At 40.2% G+C, this 15,691-nt stretch overlaps 1 protein-coding gene and 1 pseudogene across 4 annotated transcripts; both read right to left on the reverse strand.

Moving 5' to 3' along the window:
- Positions 1-635: 635 nt before the first annotated feature.
- Positions 636-2,033, reverse strand: LOC123969817 (annotated as a pseudogene).
- A 141-nt stretch (positions 2,034-2,174) lies between these two features.
- LOC123969816 (target of Myb protein 1-like) lies at positions 2,175-11,982 on the reverse strand. 4 transcript variants are annotated; one of them, XM_046047518.1, is made up of 15 exons: positions 11,736-11,982; positions 9,435-9,519; positions 9,164-9,242; positions 8,711-8,860; positions 7,822-7,956; positions 7,539-7,688; positions 6,906-7,022; positions 6,545-6,678; positions 6,377-6,419; positions 6,136-6,274; positions 5,067-5,202; positions 4,330-4,405; positions 4,153-4,209; positions 4,011-4,050; positions 2,175-3,883 (listed from the first exon to the last, which is right to left on the reverse strand). In XM_046047518.1, exons 1-15 carry the CDS (start codon positions 11,806-11,808, stop codon positions 3,738-3,740), a joined length of 1,560 nt encoding a protein of 519 aa, XP_045903474.1. In that variant the 5' UTR covers positions 11,809-11,982; the 3' UTR covers positions 2,175-3,737. The 4 variants fall into 4 exon arrangements, with proteins under 4 accessions (XP_045903474.1, XP_045903476.1, XP_045903473.1 ...); XM_046047520.1 differs by having other exon boundaries at positions 5,067-5,133; positions 11,736-11,980; XM_046047517.1 differs by having other exon boundaries at positions 6,136-6,277; positions 11,736-11,980.
- Positions 11,983-15,691: the final 3,709 nt, after the last annotated feature.

Genomic DNA, 15,691 nt, shown 5'->3' on the forward strand with positions numbered 1-15,691 from the left:
CTATCTAAGCTTCCTGTGTATTAAATCCAGGATCTCCCATCTGTACTGGACACCTTCTTCAGCGTCCATTTTTTTTGCAGTGAAACATCTTTATTTGCGTGAATGCATTATTATAAATACAAACGAAAGCCATTCCTGTTCACGCTCCCCGAATGGCTCAACAGGATACTTATTTCTCTTGGATTGTCCTATTTTTTTAGGGTGACATTGTAATGTTTCATTGATGTAAAACATAAAATTGCAGGTTACGCTCCCAGTTTAACCATGGTTGAGCTAATTTTGTAAAAGTGACAAAAGAGAGGTGAAAAGTCTGGTACTGAAACCACTGATACAAGAGTTTCTCATACATATGAATGTAGCACAACCCACAGGGAATATAGGACCAGGGGGGGTTACCAACTGACAGATTAGTACTAGACATTTATTTGACTTTTAGAGAGGTCAAAATGTTGATATACTAACCCCATCATAGAATACAGGAAGTGAATGAGTATCCTATAAGTACTGCATAGGCACCTCCCTTCGCAGCAACAGAGGACTGTGGTTTAACTGACAACTCCCTGGTTGTCAGAGTATCTCTAGAAAAGAGCATCATTTTACAGGTTTTAACAATTAATCAGCAGAAAATATTTTTATTACATTTTGCTTAAAGGCAGTAAAGCTACATGCAATGACTTACTGTGTGATTAAAAGTAGTTATATGATAAGGTTTAGAAAATCAGTCAACACAATTTTGATTTCATCAATAATATCAACTCAATAACAGTATAAGATACATTATGCATATCAAAACCAGCTGAGGATTGAAAGTCTCAGGCACTGGTGAGAAAAACATTAATTTAAACGAAGATGTACATGCTGTGACCACAGGATAAGGCACTTGCTTCCACATACACTTTTTCATGCCTTCACCTGTCCCCATCTTAGTGCTGCCATCAGACCCTTCAGCTTTAATCCTTCTAGACCCATCGCCTCCTTCTCTGACCTCCAAGCAGTGCCAAGCCAGAATCCTTATGTGAGTTGTCTGAGCACGCACACACTCCATCCCACCAGGAAATGAGCAACTTCTCACTCCACCTGATCTTTCACAATCAGTCTGCCGTAGCCAACGGGGCCAGAAAGCAGGTCCCAGATCCACCCATTGGTAGCTTAATCCACAAGAGGCCGAGCGGACTAGCTAGTCTCTGACTGAACTGGCAACACTGGAGGGCAGAGAACCAAGGTCCAGATCTGCAGTTTCCTTCTCCAGCTTCCAGCGATGTTTTGCCGCATCCACTCTCAGCTGTGGAGCAGCACTCAGGTTAGATTTCTCTCTGGCAGTGGTGTTGTTGGGTAATTTGGCAGGCAGTCAGTCTCCACTCGGCAAAGGTTGATTATCACTATGGCCTTGAGACAGCTGCTCTATGGACATCCAAAACAGGTCAAAAGAGGATCCCAGAATACGCAGGAGGCAAGAAGGGCGGCAATGTCTGGGTTTGGGCATGTAGTGGTAGTCTTCAGCATTTGTCAGTAGGGTGTATGGGCGGATTGGCTGCAAGTAGGACGGTAGACTGGCTCTCAGTTGAAGAAATGGTAAATCCCAATCTGTGTCCTCCAAGTCTTGAACACCAGTCACATTCAGAAGCTGATTCTGGGTTGAAATGTTAGATGTGAATGCTGCTGATCCATATTGAAGGAAAGAAATCCAGCAGAGACAGACTCTACAGTTGAACCATCTAAGCATTGTCTTAGGTGTGGATGGCATAATGAATGAATAAAGAATGAGAAACAGTTTCTCTCATCTTCCTTTTCACCCGTTCACTTGTGGATTCTCCTCTGGATGCTTCAGGGACTGTGTACCCAACACCAGACATCCTTGAGCTCTTGATCAATAACATACTAAAATTAGTGCCTTATCACACAAACAGCAGGCATATTATTGAGTATAGCCAGAGCACACCTGAGCTCCCACCTCTTTTTCAACGCTCTGTTTTTCAAGTATCATTTGACCTTGATTTGGTCGAGCTGTAACAGCAACCTCAGACACAAGATCTGCAAAAATAACAGCTCTCTCACACAAGGACTGCACTTAGATCAGTTAGAAAATGAGCTTTAGGGTAAATTCCCTTCATGGTAGCTTAGATAATGAGTGAACAGAAAAAAAAAATATTTAAAAAGCGTACAGATGCAACATGTTTGCAGGACAACACCCCATTTATTCTCATCTACACAAAATCAGCAGTCTGGGTCAAAGGCACACAGTGGCAAAATATCAAATATATTTTCATCATTATACTTAACTGTAAACATTAGTTCTAATTGAAGTTTTTGTTTACATCAACATTATAATAACACATAATCATTCATAAATAAAGTCACAAACCTGTTTATACGTACACAACGATAAACAGCAGAATTAACTGCTCAAAACTACATTTATGCAATGAGTTCATTAGGAAGCAGTTCTGTAACAGGTATTCACAAACAAATGTCAAGAGACGTAACTCGTAAAACACAAGGCACAAATAAATGTGGCATGATTGTATCCTCAACTTGGCATTTTGGATGGAAATATATTTGTGAATCTTTACGTATCTGTATGGATCCTTTTGAGATGGTTCTTCCACGCTGTTTGTGTCACAAAAAATTCCCAAGTGCAGGGAAGACCAAGCCCTTCTAGAAGATGGAAGTATTTGTGGATGCCAACCATACAGTCTATGATGCCAACCACTGTGAACAGTCTCTGGTTAAACTAGACAGAAAGCTGACATGGCAGCTAAATAGCACTGAAGAGAGATCTAGATGTGAGAGAAAGCTACTCATTGGGATATAAGAAATAAATTATCAAGAGAAACATAACAGCTATGCAGCAGAAACTGTGGGTAAATGAAAAAAGAGGCCCTAACTAAAAAAACAACATTGTTATTTACAGAGATACAGAAGGCCCACAGTTGTTATGACTGTGAATACAGCAGCATTGTAGCAGCTAGTTAGCTAGCCATGCTGCTGCTGCCCCTTCACTTCACAAACAGGCAACCAGTGACAGCACTTGGTTTGGTGTTCTTCGTCTTCTGTTCAGTTTGAAAGCGGTTGGCCTCAGACTGTATGGTTGCGATCCATAAATGTTGCACTACCGCCATCTACAAGAAAGGTTTGGTCTTCCCCGCACTTCAACTGTGACACAAAAGGCGTAGAAGAACGGTCTCAAAAGGATCCACACGGCTGCACGTTGGCGTGACGAGTTTTCATGTTCTCCCTGTGTGTGCGTGGGTTTTCTCCGGGTGCTCCGGTTTCCCCCACCATCAAAAACATGTTAGGTAGGTTCTCCAGTCAGTGCCGTTTGACCTGGCATGGCATTTCAATCTGGAGTTGGTCCCCGGGCACTGTACAGTGGCTGCTCGCTTCAGGGATGGGTTAAATGCAGAGGATTAATTTCGCTACATGTATGTGTATGTGACAAATAAAGGACCTTACCTTACATGAGTTTACGTCCAAATGATGACATACGTGTTGTAAATTAAAGGCAGGGATACAAATCCAGATTTACACATACAAATCACTCTACATTTATTTGTGCATTGTCTTTTATGAGTTACGCAACTTAACATTTGTTTGTTAATACTTGTGAGACTGTTCTAATCCCATAGTCCTGTAGTGTCAGGTTTTATTGTGTGCTTTCAGAGAAAACCTGACTTTGCATTGATTGCATTTATATATTGACCTTTATATCCACCCATTTCTCTTGTTTGTCATCAAAATCAGAGTGAAAAAAGCTGGTCATGTGATCTGTCCTGTTGCCGGGTGGACTGTGGCGGCGGTCTAGATGTGGAGGGTGACACGCTGCAAATAGCCTGGGGGCTGTGGTCTGCTGCCTTCGCCCGATCTTCCAGGAACTTATCAAACTCTGAAAGGGAGAGTTATAGTTAGAGGTGCATATGAACACACAGAAAGCAAGCAAGAATTATGGAACTTTCTGGGTTTTTTTAACACTAAAATGGCAGTAATGAACAGAGAAAAACAGAAAAACATACCTTCACTGGTTACTCCCTCACTAACTGAAGATTGGTCTTCCTGCATTTCCAAACACAATAACACACAAAGACATCATACTTTGTCACACATCACATTGTTTATATTTCAAAATAAGAGTTTGAAAAAGATGTTTTCTCTTACCTCACAAGATAACCATTTGTCAATTTCATTATGCAGGGAGTTTTTTGCTGATGACATCTAAACATAATAAAGAGAAGGTTAAGGGGACAATGTGATTTAGCTATATTTACACGTTAAGCACTACTTTCACAGGAAATATTTTGTTTAAATCAATTTCAGTTATGATGGTTTACACACCCCTCCTGTGACCTGCAACCTCGTATCCAGAGCTCCAGCAAGGCCCTCGACAGCTCGTGGGTCCTCATACCTGACACTGGGGATAAGAAGTATTGTAATGCTGTGACATAATGTAGGCTATATTAAACCAGGCAACCACTCTATAAAAAACATGGTTATTTCCAGCTTTAACAGCGCATACAGAGACATAGTTTGTAGATAGATAGATGACTCAATCATAACAGTGATGTAGAGGGCCGAGCAGCTGTATTTTCTTTTAAAGATTGAACTATTGACATTGCATTTGTGTGGCATGCGCTGTAACCATAAGGCTAAGGGAGCAACCCAGACCGTCCTTCTTTTACTTCTTATTGGCAAAGGACCTTTTTGTTTGTGATGGATGTTATAAAAATCCAAATTGCCAACTGAAAACCAAATAGGAATTAAAACTGAAAAATCAAATTAACTTTTAAGTAACTTCAGGCTTACCAGTCAGATTCTTATTTCATCTAACATTTAAAAAATGAAAAATTCTGTTATATCTTACATTAATATTTGGATTGCAGATATCTATAATAATCCAGTTACAGCTTGCTACTACAGCAGGTAGTATATTGTTGTTGAATGTTAAGAGGTTAAAGTCATTACTCATGATGAGGCACTTCCATCACTTATAGTCAGTACTGCACAAACATACAAACACGACATAACACATGTAGACAGAGCATGTATCATGATGTGATGTTAGCAACGCTCACCTTTTCCTCTGCTCAGCCAGGGAGCTGCCTCTCGTCTGGGCAAACATGTCAAACTCCTCCTCCTCTTCTGCAAGACAGTGGGTTAACTCATTACAACTGAATGAGTAACAACTTCCTCCATCTTGGCATCTAAATTCTTGCAACAACACATATTCAATAATAAAATCACAAACATTTTTAAAATACTTATTATTTAAAAAAAAAATTCTAGCTAATACCAGCCCAATCCATTTTAACACTCTCACACTCTAATCCAGTAATAATGTGTTTGGTGATTTGCACATAAAAAGGGGTTGAAGTTAAAATAGAGTACAATTTCAATTTTAGATATCTATATCTTGGCTCAACAGGATTCAGGGGATTTATTTCAGATACTTCAACACATGTACTAAATTTAAACAAAGTCACTAAAATGCTGTTAAAACACAGATGATACATAGCCTGTTTAAAAAAAAACTCACTTTCTAGAGTGCAGCTGCACCCCGATCCTGCTCACTCATACGATCTCTAATATTATAGGAATTCTGTTCCATCAGTGCGCCCAATCACCTCATGAGTTATAATTATACATGGATCATGTGTGTCTTACACTTACAGTATAATAAACAACAGCTGCTTTGTGTGCACAGAGTGCTTTTTAAGTGTTATTAAAAAAGTTTTATTCTGCACTGAGGGTGACTTGATGCTGTGTAATATTTGAATGTGAGGGCAAACAACGCTGTTTAAAGAAATGACTGACATAAAAGAGGTAACTTTTGATAACTTCAGTCCAACCAGGATTTAGATTCCAACATACACTAAACCTCCGCTTCGATTCGATACACGCTTGATGCGGACTGAATCAACGAGGACACGAAACATCGCATCTGGCTCTGTAACAGGGAGGAGACCAAGAGAACTCAGGGTTTGATGAAGAAAAGCTGCCAGTGGGAGGTTAGGTTCAAAGTCAGTTACCACAGTGACTGACCCAGAGTTTAAGTTACCCCCCTTTCCCAGAGTTTAACAAACTCAGTTTGCACTAAACCCGCTTCTTGGAATACACCCCAGAAGTCATCTAGAGTTAACTAACTGTGGTTGGGTGATTGCCGTTGATCGGCCCAGGTGCTGACTGCTGGTTGGCTGGTTGCTGTGATAAGCGCAGGTTGGCTGTGAGCTGGCTGGGAAGGCTCAGGGCTGAGGTCAATGAGGCTTGGGCTTGTGGTAGAGCTCTGCTGTAGTGAGGATACAACACAGTGAGTGTCACATAGTGTGTGAGCATATTTTTAAAGCAGAAATGAAGAAAAAAACTTTACACTCAAGAACTTTCTTACCTGTTGAGTAGTTGTAATTTGTGACTTGTTCAGTCTGTCAAACCTAAAACACAATTACAAATCGATGATTATGATTTTAGCTGTAAGTAAGATATATACTTCACTCTTAAAACTAACATTTTATTTTATTTAGCATAATCCACAACACAAAGCCAGGCTGCAGCACACCTCTCATAACGGATAAAGGCGTTGTTGAGGTCATCGTTGACCACGAGCAGCTCTTCAATAAACCCTTCGTCCAGCAGCTGCGGGATGAGCTCCATCACTCGAGTCTGCATGCTCTTACACACTGAGTACAGCTGCTGCTTGGAAAGAGGAGAAAAGAAGGATTCATTCACTGTCTTTGCCAATGACAATCATCATTAATCTTTGGTATTAAGTCCAGTCCAAGACTTGTATAACCATAAAAGAACGCAGCATCAGAGTTTGTTTTACATTTGTCAGTTTGTTTTAAACAGTGATGAAATGATGGGGTGAAAAGGGCAAAGACCTGGCCACAGTAAATGCTGTAGACAATTCTGACACACACCTGCAGCAGCTCTGTGTCATCTTGCTGGCTCAGTCCAGGTGTGAGCTCATTCAGCATTTCTGACATCACAGTGAGATTTCCCTTCACCAGCGCCAGCTCACTCCGCAGCTTCTGTTCCTGGATTGGAATTTTTTTTTAATCAAAAGCAGTGAAAAGCCACAAAAAGTATTTTTTCATAGTAATATTTGTTGCTAACTGCTAAGGTTAGATTGATACATTGCTGTTAGACTGTATGAAGGCAACATTGGACAATATCTGCTACCAGCCACAGCAACACAGAAACAGTCTGTACTTCTGACATATTATATTTTAGTTATTAGAAGGAAAAGCACAGGTATAACATAAATGATGCCTCTGCCCCAGCAATTATTGCCGTGCAATGCAGGAACTTACGATGTTATTAGTTACACCTGTACTTTGCAAGTCAAAATGTCAGCTCTGACAAGGGTCTGTTCAACTTTCACAAGTTTCACATTTTCACCCCTGATCATGTGAATCACAATGGGTGTAACTGGGATTTTTTACACTGAAATTAAAAAGGTTCTTTTATGTCAAAGTGAAATGAAATTGAGTCTACAAATATCACTAGCTTTGAAAAGTAATTGACTGACAGGTGTCTTTGGGCAGTGGTACCTGTTCTGCAGAGAGGGAGACTGGTCCCTCGCTGGGCTGGACTGGAGGAGTAGTGTTCTGAGTGGGAACACTAGAAGATGCCTGTGGTTGTGACCGAAGTGGGGGAGCAGCAACAGGGGTCGTCTCAGGAGTCCCGTTTTCCGGGATGCTCTGCAAGATGAAGGCAGCAATTTGTTTTTGGTTGAAATGTGTATGTCAACATGTGAAATGTCAGGTACAGTGTAGAGACAGATCTATAAATATTTGATTCGGTGTGTTATTTTTACTTAGCAGGCAGTCTCACCCTATTCGGAGTGTGTATGGGGGACAGAGCATCCAAGTCTGTCATGGGGAACTCCAAACCACGTCTCCTCAAGTCGTCATATACGTATACCACCCCCGCCAGGGAGGGAGAGTTACGAAACGCATCCGCCCACGACTGGGGGGGGAGAGAGAACATATGACGAAATATAATTTGAATGATTGACTCCGAAATAAGTGTTCAGTAACATAGACCAAAACAAACATTACATGTGAAAAGAACAAGAAGAAAAGATACAGAAAGGGAATGGTCCTTCAGCATTTACAAGCCTGATTCTATCTAATGTTATCAATTGTGCTAGTCTGTGATTACATTGCATCTGGCTTTGGCCATGTTACTACAGTTACCACCATAGGAATGTTTGAAGATACTTAAATCACAAAAAACACTGAAGATAAAGCTATTGAACATGTCTGTAGCCATAATAGAGTCCAAGCTGTGGTATGTCAACACACCACTGAAATCTCTCACAATGTAGACGAAGACACTGTCAAACTACTGAAAGCAAGCAAAATAAGAATTCCAATAAAGTAAAATAGAATTGGGTTCAGACTAGAGATGAAATCATCAACAGAAAATTGATCTGCAACAATTTTTATAATCAATGAATTTTTTCAACTGTAAAGCAAAGATTAATTGGTTTTTCCTTATCTTGTGGGACTATTGGTCAGACAAAACAAGCTATCTGAAGACATCACATTTGGTTTTGGTAAAATGTTTTGTATATTTTACAATTTTTTGATATTTTATAGTGTTGATTAATTAATTACTTAAGAAATAACCAGCAGAGCAATTAATGGAAATACTCATTAGTCACAGCCTTCATGCAGACAGTTTCTATTATACTGCCCTCTGTGGGTCAACCACATACCTGTATGAGGCTGAGCACTCTGTCATGGAGGACAGTGGGAGGGTTATATTTAGGCAGAATGGAACGGACCAAAACTCCTTCAACAAACTCCTGCGACGTCACCAGAACGTGGAAGCGATGGCCACAGTTCTTCACACAGGCCTCAAGGACCTGTATGACAGTGATGCAAGTCCACAACATAAGAAAGAGCAAATGTAATTTAAATCTCTGTGGTTCAAGTTGCTCCAAAATAAAGCTGTCTCTCACATTGTCTCAATACGCGCACTGAGACTTCAATGTTGATTTAGCCGCTTGTGTAAGCATACACTCTGAAAGCATCTCCTCTAGGCCCCCAGCCAATCAGGACAAGGGTCATTCTGGCCTTCAAATTACACTCTCACACCCTGCATTTCTGAACTCATGAAAGAATGAATAAAACTTTTTACATACAATGACATACAGATGATTACTCACAGTAAGAGCCAACATGATCTCTCTGAAGTTCTTGTTTCCTACAATTCTCTTCTTAATAGCTTTGACTGCATCTCTGGGTCTGGGAAAAGTAAAAACAATTTGTTTGCCGTTTGTCCATCTTGACATTTAAACATGTAAATACGCAATACTCATTTACAAAAATAAAGATATATGAATACATAAGGATGAAATATCACAAAGGTAAGGCAATAGTCATCAGAAGGGGGCAGTTTGTGGCTTCTTGAGGAAACCATGTTACTTATGATCCTACCCCTCATCCGTCTCGTTGATTATGTCACATATCTCCATAGTGAGCCCCCAGTCCTCCGACTGCACAGAGCCGCTGGTCGCTTGTTCTGTCAACAGAGAGGGAGTCGGGTGAAGTTACAGTAATACTGATATGGGAATAAATAAATGTTGCAAAAACTGATATCATACTATCCACAAAATAATGGAAAGTCATGAGGGGTCAAAAAATGTGTAGCGTGACTCACAGTAATAAAACACCATAATAAAAGACAAAAATGTCAACACAAAAATAAGATAAGATATGTTGCCCACACTTGGATACAAAAGGTTCCCTGTTTACACATCTAGTAGACACAGAGCAATGTTATTAGCCTATTGGCCGTCTGACAAATATTGGTCCTATACTGACTCTGCTTTTGGCTCTGGTTTGGTCTCTGCACACTCCTAAGAGAAAATATATTCAGTAGCCAGTTGCTGACTTTATCTGTCTGCTGCTTGGTGCTGACCTGGGAGCATACAGTCAGATTTTAGAGCTTTTTTGCTGAAACTAGCTGCCTGCTGTGGCCAATAATACACTGTGAAAGAAATAAAACAATGAGCTGAAAGATGCCTCATATAGCTGAGGGGAATTGTAGAGTCTGCTGATACTTCTCTGTGGGATTATCACTTCAAGAGACAGTTGTTTTATTACACATGACTTCTGTAGGAACCATTTATGTTTATTGATTATTTTGCTATATTTATATTAGTATTTTGGACACTGGGTGGCAATAATTAGATGCACGTGGTTGTATATAAGGGGGCATAGGTGACAGGAAGAGGTAGGTACAAGTAGGGGGACCACACAGAGTTCTCACCAGACCACAGATCACAGACCAGTATACATGCAACAACTGGAAACAAAGAATGAGAAACTAACTGGTATATTCATCCATTTGTTGTACTATTTACTACTGCAATAAACCACAAACCTCAACTGCAATAATGACTGCAAAATCTTGTGTGTCTGCGTAAAACTTAACTCCTAACTGTGTATGATGGCAACGATATGGACGTTGGAAATCAAGGCTAGAGGTAAAACTAAGGAAAAATTGCCATTACAACTTCCTTTGATCCATTATCCATAGGCTTAAAACAGGCTTTTAAGATTGTGCCGTTTTAATGATCAAATCGGATGGGATTTGACTGAAGCTGGCCTCTTTCCCACAGCATAAGCAAACAAACCCACAATTGTCATCAAATAATGATTCTGGTTAGTTGGTGGAAATCTCTGCAATCACTTTTATCCAACAAGGTCCCACCCAATTTAAACCAGTGAGAAGAGCACGAACAAATCTACTGAAATCTCTCCTGTGAAGCAGAAGGTCTATCCTCCAGATAGTAGTGCTTTTATAGGAACTCTTGGTTCTCAGCTCAATCAGGTATTCCCCTCCAAACTATTTAGCAATCAAAGCCAGCTTTGCACTCCACCCCTCAGTGGCTCCTCATAAGTCTCTAAATCTCCTTCATTCTTTTCCACCAACAGTCCTCCAAACCCTCACCCATGCATTTCTCAATCCCATTTTACTCCCTCCCTCCCTTCCTCCCTCCCTCCACTTCATGTGACTGTCAGCTGCTTCTGTTCTGGTTTGCCTCAGAAGTACCTGGAGCCTCTCTGACATTTATGTGTGAGAAAGTCAGGGGATGAGATAAGAGGAAGGAAGGCTTCAGAGGGGTGTGGAACTTTTTCTCAATACTCATGGCTGTCGTGATTACACATCTTAGTTTCCAGGCATAAACAGCTGGCCTCGAGCCTTTTGTGGACGTGCCGAATTTGAAGATGTTCAGTGGCCTGACAAAAAGAAGCAGCCATCTGCCATTACAAGGAAATCCTGCTGCCTTTAACGCTGTTTAAAATGATAAGAATGCTTTTAGGAGAGGAGCAGTCGCACTTGTGCATAAGGCGTGAAACTGTGGCTCGACAAAACACATCAGTGATTAAGGAAGTAACAAGAAACGACCAATGTCTCCTTAATTCGCTGAAGTGGCTGTCGTTTAACTTGCAGCAACCAATCGCACGAGAGATTATGGGGAATGAGTCCTGCCTCTGTCGCGTCTGGCTGTAAAGACTTATGTTTCTGTCAATTCTGGAGTTAAATATGAAACATTTTAGAATATGAAAACCAGAATGAAAACGTTATTAAGTTGCTTTACGTCCCTGGCCGTTTGGATATAAAATGCTGAAACATGTTACTGATTATTTAACTCAAATGATGTCAAATTGAATCCAACGGCGAACAATTCCTCGTTAGTTAACGTTAGTTTCAGAAACACTGCGACTTACCGATTCTCTGACCGACGGGCGTTGAAAAGGGGTTTCCTATGAGGAACTCCATTTTCTCCCCGAGAGAAAACATCCTCGACGATTACAGGCGTCCACCCTGTATTAAAATAATTTGGCAACTAACGTTACTGAGCTCAAAACTGCGTTGTTTCCTTTTTTGTGTCTGCCGCTGCCTCAGAAGCGCAAGGGCTCTCTGAGTGGTCACGTGAAAACGTACACAGGCAGGAAACAGCAGACATCAACACAGCGGCACACAGTGTCGTTTGAAAGCGTGCTAATATTCAAATAAAGACACTTTATTTTCAGTTGCAGGCCACAGTCCATAACACATTATATTCAGGAGATATTCAGGAATAAAATAAAGAAATATTAATATTATCAGATTAGCCTATAGGCATATACATACATACAGGTGAAACTCGAAGAATTTGCATATCGTGCTAAAGTTCATTTATTTCAGTAATTCAACTTAAAAGGTGAAACTAATATATAATATAGACTCATTACATGCAAAGTGAGATATTTCAAGCCTTTATTAGATATAATTTCGATGATTATGATTATGGCTTACAGCATATGAAAACCCTAAATTCAAAATCTCAGAAAATTAGAATATTTTGAAAAGGTTCAGTATTGTAGGCTCAAAGTGTCACACTCTAATCAGCTAATTAATCCAAAACACCTGCAAAGGGTTCCTGAGCCTTTAATTGGTCTCTCAGTCTGGTTCAGTGGAATTCACAATCATGGGGAAGACTGCTGACCTGACAGTTGTGCAGAAAACCGTCATTGACACCCTCCACAAGGAGGGAAAGCCTCAAAAGGTAATTGCAAAAGAAGTTGGATGTTCTCAAAGTGCTGTATCAAGGCACATTAATAGAAAGTTAAGTGGAAGAGAAACGTGTGGAAGAAAAAGGTGCACAAGCAGCAGGGATGACCGTAGCCTGGAGAGGATTGTCAGGAAAAGGCCATTCAAATGTGTGGGGGAGCTTCACAAGGAGTGGACTGAGGCTGGAGTTACTGCATCAAGAGCCACCACACACAGACGGGTCCTGGACATGGGCTTCAAATGTCGTATTCCTCTTGTGAAGCCGCTCCTGAACAACAAACAACGTCAGAAGCGTCTTACCTAGGCTAAAGAAAAAGAACTGGTCTGCTTCTCAGTGGTCCAAAGTCCTCTTTTCTGATGAGAGCAAATTTTGCATCTCAATTGGAAACCAAGGTCCCAGAGTCTGGAGGAAGAATGGAGAGGCACACAATCCAAGATGCTTGAAGTCCAGTGTGAAGTTTCCACAGTCTGTGTTGGTTTGGGGAGCCATGTCATCTGCTGGTGTTGGTCCACTGTGCTTTATTAAGTCCAGAGTCAACGCAGCCGTCTACCAGGACATTTTAGAGCACTTTATGCTTCCTTCAGCAGCACAAGCTATTTGGAGATGCTGACTTCATTTTCCAGCAGGACTTGGCACCTGCCCACACTGCCAAAGGTACCAAAACCTGGTTCAATGACCATGGGATTTCTGTGCTTGATTGGCCAGCAAACTCGCCTGACCTGAGCCCCATAGAGAATCTATGGGGCATTGCCAAGAGAAAGATGAAAGACATGAGACCGAACAATGCAGAAGAGCTGAAGGATCCTGGTCCATAACACATCAGCAGTGCCACAGGCTGATGGCATCCATGCCACGCCGCATTGAGGCAGTAATTCATGCAAAAGGGGCCCAAACCAAGTACTGAGTACATATACATGATTATACTTTTCAGAGGGCTGACATTTCTGGGTTTTTTTTATTTTTTTTTATTGATTTCATGTAATCTAATTTTCTGAGATTTTGAATTTGGGGTTTTCATAAACTGTATGCAATAATCATTGATTATATCAAATAAAGGCTTGAAATATCTCACTTTGCATGTAATGAGTCTATATAATATATTTTCACCTTTTAAGTTGAATTACTGAAATAAATGAACTTTTGCACGATATGCTACTTTTTCGAGTATCGTGTGTGTATAGCTTGCCCGAGGAAATCCGGTCGGCTGAGTCAGTGAACTCTTAAGTCCCTTCTTAAAACATACTTTTATAGGAGAGCCTTTCCTGATCTTATTTGAATTTATTTTATTCTATTTTACGTATATTATATTTATCTTATGTGTATTTTAGTGCTCTACAAATAAAGATTATTATATTATCGCATGACATAATAGGCCTATATACGTATATTAAAAGTTTTTGAAACTTCATGCTAGGCTAGCCTATAGGCCTATCAGCCTGTGGCACTGCTGAGGTGTTATGGAGGCCCAGGTTGCTTTGATAAAGCCTTCAGCTCCTCTGTTTCGTTTGGTCTGGTGTCTCATTTTCCTCTTGACAGTAACCCTCTATGGGGTTCAGGTCAGGCGAGTTGGCCGGCCAGTAAAGCACAGTAATACCATGGTCAGCAAACCAGTTACTAGTGGTTTTGGCACTGTGGGCAGGTGCCAAATCCTGCTGGAAAAGCATCTCCATAAAGCTTGTCAGCATATGGAAGCATGAAGTGCTCTTAAATCTCCTGGTATAAAGCTGCATTGACTCTGGACTTGATGAAACACTGTGGACCAACACCAGCAGATGACATGGCACCCCAAACTATCATTGACTGGAAACTTCAAACAACTTGAAATCTGTACCTCTCCACTCGTCTTCCAGACTCTGGGACCTTGATTTCCAAATGAAACACAAAGTTTCCTTTCATCTGAAAAGAGGACTTTGGACCACTGAGCAACGGTCCAGTTCTTTTTCTCCTTAGCCCAGGTAAGAAGTTTCTGACGTGTTCAGGAGTGGCTTGACACTAGCAATGCAAAAATTGTAGCTCATTTCCTGGACACGTCTGTACCTGGTGGCTCTTGATGCACTGACTCCAGCCTCTGTCCACTCCTTTTGAAGCTCCCACTAATTCTTGTATCAGCTTTGCTTGATAATCTTCTCAAGGCTGCGGTCATCTCTGTTGCTTGTGCACCTTTTCCAACAAAACTTTAACCTTCCAGTCAACTTTCCATATGCTTTGATACAGAGTGGAGAGTGTCAATGAGTGTCAAGTCAAAAGCCACCCCCATGACTGGGATTGTGTGTACTGAACCAGAATAAAAGATTAAAGGCTCTTCTCAGGTTGACATCTCTGTATTATACAGTCTTTTTATTAATATTCTAATATTTTGAGATATGGATTTTTGATTTCCATGAGCTGTAAGCCATAATCATCAACATTGGAATAAAAAAGGCCTAGGCCTACTATATTTCACCTTACATGTGACAAATCTTCAATATATGAAAGTTTCACTTTTTGAAATAAATTACAGGAAAAAATTACCCCTTTCACAATATTCTAATTTTCTGAGATGCTTAAATGCCATGCTAAGTAAAAAGTTCTACATTCAAAATCTCTACAGTAGGCCTACTTGTAAGATTGTATACATTTGGGTAGTTCATATTTATTAAAATATTTACTGCATTACATTTTATAAATTGAAGTGTCAGAAAAATATAGTGGAGTACAAAAAAACAGTTCCCTCTTAAAGTAAAGTAAAAATAAATACAATTGAAAAACCAATTCACACTGTTTCAAAATTAAACATTATCCTAAATGCACTTGTGAATAAGATTTTAACTTTTACCTTCTGAGTTATGACACACGACCAACTACCCTCCATCTTTTATCTTTCATCCCCATCTCAAACTGAAAGGAGTTAAGGGGAACTGTGTATAATACGCTGTCTCGCTTCACAGCTCATATGAGACACTGAGGGAAGCCTGGCCTGGCTTGATTATAAGCATCACATATTCTTGCAGTAAACAGAACTTTTCTGGTTTCCCTTTCCTGGTTATTAAATCACACAAACAATTTATTAGATCACTGTTGCACCAATTATATAATAATAATAATAATAATAATAATTATAATTATAATTATACATTTTATTTCTATAGT

This window comes from Micropterus dolomieu, linkage group LG04 (assembly GCF_021292245.1).
Source record: "Micropterus dolomieu isolate WLL.071019.BEF.003 ecotype Adirondacks linkage group LG04, ASM2129224v1, whole genome shotgun sequence".
Classification (NCBI taxonomy): domain Eukaryota; kingdom Metazoa; phylum Chordata; class Actinopteri; order Centrarchiformes; family Centrarchidae; genus Micropterus; species Micropterus dolomieu.

Bases quoted from the DNA above. Each gene is read 5' to 3' on its own strand.
- LOC123969816 (XM_046047517.1), bottom strand. From the start codon at position 11,808: ATGTTTTCTCTCGGGGAGAAAATGGAGTTCCTCATAGGAAACCCCTTT. The intron at 9,520-11,735 runs GTAAGTCGCAGT...CTCTGTTGACAG, and splicing joins GCCCGTCGGTCAGAGAATCG to AACAAGCGACCAGCGGCTCT. The intron at 7,689-7,821 runs GTGAGACTGCCT...TTCATCTTGCAG, and splicing joins CCATACACACTCCGAATAGG to AGCATCCCGGAAAACGGGAC.